The sequence below is a fragment of the Alosa pseudoharengus genome, unplaced genomic scaffold, assembly GCF_046254945.1.
Source record: "Alosa pseudoharengus isolate Yale_2024_CS ecotype anadromous, Long Island Sound unplaced genomic scaffold, YU_APseudo_1.1 YU_APseudo_1.1_scf_19, whole genome shotgun sequence".
Lineage (NCBI taxonomy): Eukaryota > Metazoa > Chordata > Actinopteri > Clupeiformes > Clupeidae > Alosa > Alosa pseudoharengus.
The window spans coordinates 21,018,885-21,021,384 of record NW_027468657.1 but is presented as its reverse complement, the minus strand read 5'-3'; the positions used below and the strand labels follow the sequence as shown (position 1 = coordinate 21,021,384).

Sequence of the window (2,500 nt, the reverse complement as noted above, 5' to 3'; positions counted from 1 at the left end):
TGTGTGTTTTTGTATGTGTGTGTGTGTGTGTGTGTGTGTGTGTGTTTGTGTGTGTGTGTGCGTGTGTGTCTGTGTGTGTCTGTGTGTGTCTGTGTGTGTGTGTGTGTGTGCGTGTCTGTATGTGAGTTCTTGCGTGTGTGTGGTCTGTCAGATATGCATTGGAGTTAAACGAGTTTAATTTTGTTACTTCCTTGCAAAGTCACACATCTACAGTGTACACACACACACCACACACACACACACACACACACACACACACACACACACACACACACACACACACACACACACATACAGAGTGAGCGTGAGGGTCCTGAGACACAGGTGTAGGTGAGCAGCTGCTCTTGAGAAAGCCAGTTAATCATCCTAATGAAGGTGGCCGTATGATCCATCATGCCGTCTCACACACACACACACAGGGCCAGATGGAGAGAGAGAGAGAGAGAGAGAGAGAGAGGGAGTGAGAGAGAAAGAGAAAGAGTGAGCTGGGAGAGAGGGAGAGAGAGAGAGAGAGAGAGAGAGAGAGAGAGAGAGAGAGAGAGAGAGAGATGGAGAGACAGAGGGAGAGAGAACGCACTGGGCCGTCCACTCACACGCAGGCATGGGCAGCAGGCTGTGCTAAACGCCTGAGTCAGCCTGACGTGCGTCCCCACATTGCCCCACTACACATTGGCTCACACACACACGCACACACACACACACACACACACACACACACACACACACATACACACACACACACACACATTCACATGTGTGCATGTACACACATACACATACAAATATGCTACAAACACACACACACACACACACACACACACACCTGCACACACTCTCAGAAACCTAGAGACATCACACCAAAAAGCTGAAGCTCCCTGTTTTGTTTAACCCATTTACTCCTAAAATGCCTGCTAAAAACGCCTATAGAATCCTATGGCATTCTAGACTAAATAACCTTATTTCCTGAGGGTTTTCTGAAAACATACTAAAAATTGTCAACGTCTACCAAAATTTAATATCTAAGCCTCTGTAGCACCTAGAAACATGAAATAAAAAGCATGCTGCGCTACGCAGCATCCAGCGGGAGGGTCAATGTTGCGCTACGCAGCATCCAGCGGGAGGGTCAATGTTGCGTCATGCAGCATCAAGCGCGAATGGGTTAAAGCTGTTTTTGTTTGGTGTCAATGTGTGATACGCAGAAGCTCTGCCTTTTGACTGTCATCCTGTTCTGAAGTGTTTAGCACCAGTATTTGCAGTGGTAGTACTGAGAGCAGTTGTTTTTTGTTAAGAGAATGTTTGTGCGAATTCTTTCAAACTCTCCTTTCACCCCCCCCCCCTCTCTCTCTCTCCCTGTCCGTGATTAATAGTGGGTCTACTTGGGTTGCTTAAATGGAGAACTCGACCTGAACTCCTCAAGGAGAATCTGGAAAAACTGAAGATCATAGATGGCGAGGAGATTGTGAAGGTGTGTGTGTGTGTGTGTGTGTGTGTGTGTGTGTGTGTGTGTGTGTGTGTGTGTGTGTATGTGTGTGTATGTGTGTGTGCGTGTCTGTGCGTGTCTGTCTGTCTGTGTGCGTGCGTGTGTTTGTGTGTGCATATGGGAGTGTGTGCGTGTGTGTGTGTGTCTGTCTGTGTGCGTGTGCGTGTGTGTTTGTGTGTGTGTGTGTGTGTGTCTGTGTCTGTATGTGTGTGTGCACAATGTGTGTGTGTTGTTTGCTGCTTCGGCTCATCCTTGTTATCTCTGGGGCAGTTCCTGCAGGACACTCTGGACGCTCTGTTCAACATCATGATGGAGCACTCCCGGACAGACGACTATGACATACTTGTCTTTGACGCCCTGGTGAGCACTCTGCCTCTGTGTTGATAAAAGGCTGCGGAGAAAACTAAACATTGGCTCTCTCGGCTCGCTCTTTCATCGGCTGGCTGTCCTTTAACGAGCGTCGCTGACCTGACCTCTCTTCCCCTTTTCTCTCCCAGATCTATATCATAGCCCTGATTGCTGACCGCAAATTCCAGCACTTTAACACGGTGCTGGAGGCTTACATCAAGCAGCACTTTAGTGCGACGCTTGCCTACAAGTGAGTTGTATGTGTGTGTGTGTGTGTGTGTGTGTGTGTGTGTGTGTGTGTGTGTGTGTGTACTTATCAAACACACTGTTTATGTTAATCTTTTCTACCTCTCCAGGACCATTTAGATTTTGTCCCTCCATTTAGATTGTCCCCTAGTTGTTCCTTATTTGTATTGTCCCACCTCCATTGCCTCCCAGTTGTAATAGTGTTGTGTAGCCCCTGTTGATCACATTAAATGTTTTCAATTATCTAGCTTTATAATTCCAATAGGATTGTTATTGATTCTTAAAGAACTCCATTATGGGCACACTGGTGTTATCTCTATCCCTTTGGAGTTCCACAGTGTCCCAGCAGGTGGCAGTATTCATACCAAAACAACCGTGCTACCATGCCTTCTCCCCCACTCTGCTGGTCAAAGCGCTTTGCCTTTG

At 47.3% G+C, this 2,500-nt stretch overlaps 1 protein-coding gene across 1 annotated transcript in view; it reads left to right on the top strand.

Moving 5' to 3' along the window:
* dock2 (dedicator of cytokinesis 2) overlaps positions 1 to 2,500 on the top strand; it is a 111,724-nt gene that overhangs the window by 13,715 nt on the left and 95,509 nt on the right. Inside the window, exons 18-20 of the mRNA XM_076291981.1 lie at positions 1,368 to 1,465; positions 1,751 to 1,840; positions 1,978 to 2,078. Of these exons, the coding sequence (XP_076148096.1) occupies positions 1,368 to 1,465; positions 1,751 to 1,840; positions 1,978 to 2,078 (289 nt within the window). The remainder of the gene's footprint in view (positions 1 to 1,367; positions 1,466 to 1,750; positions 1,841 to 1,977; positions 2,079 to 2,500) is intronic.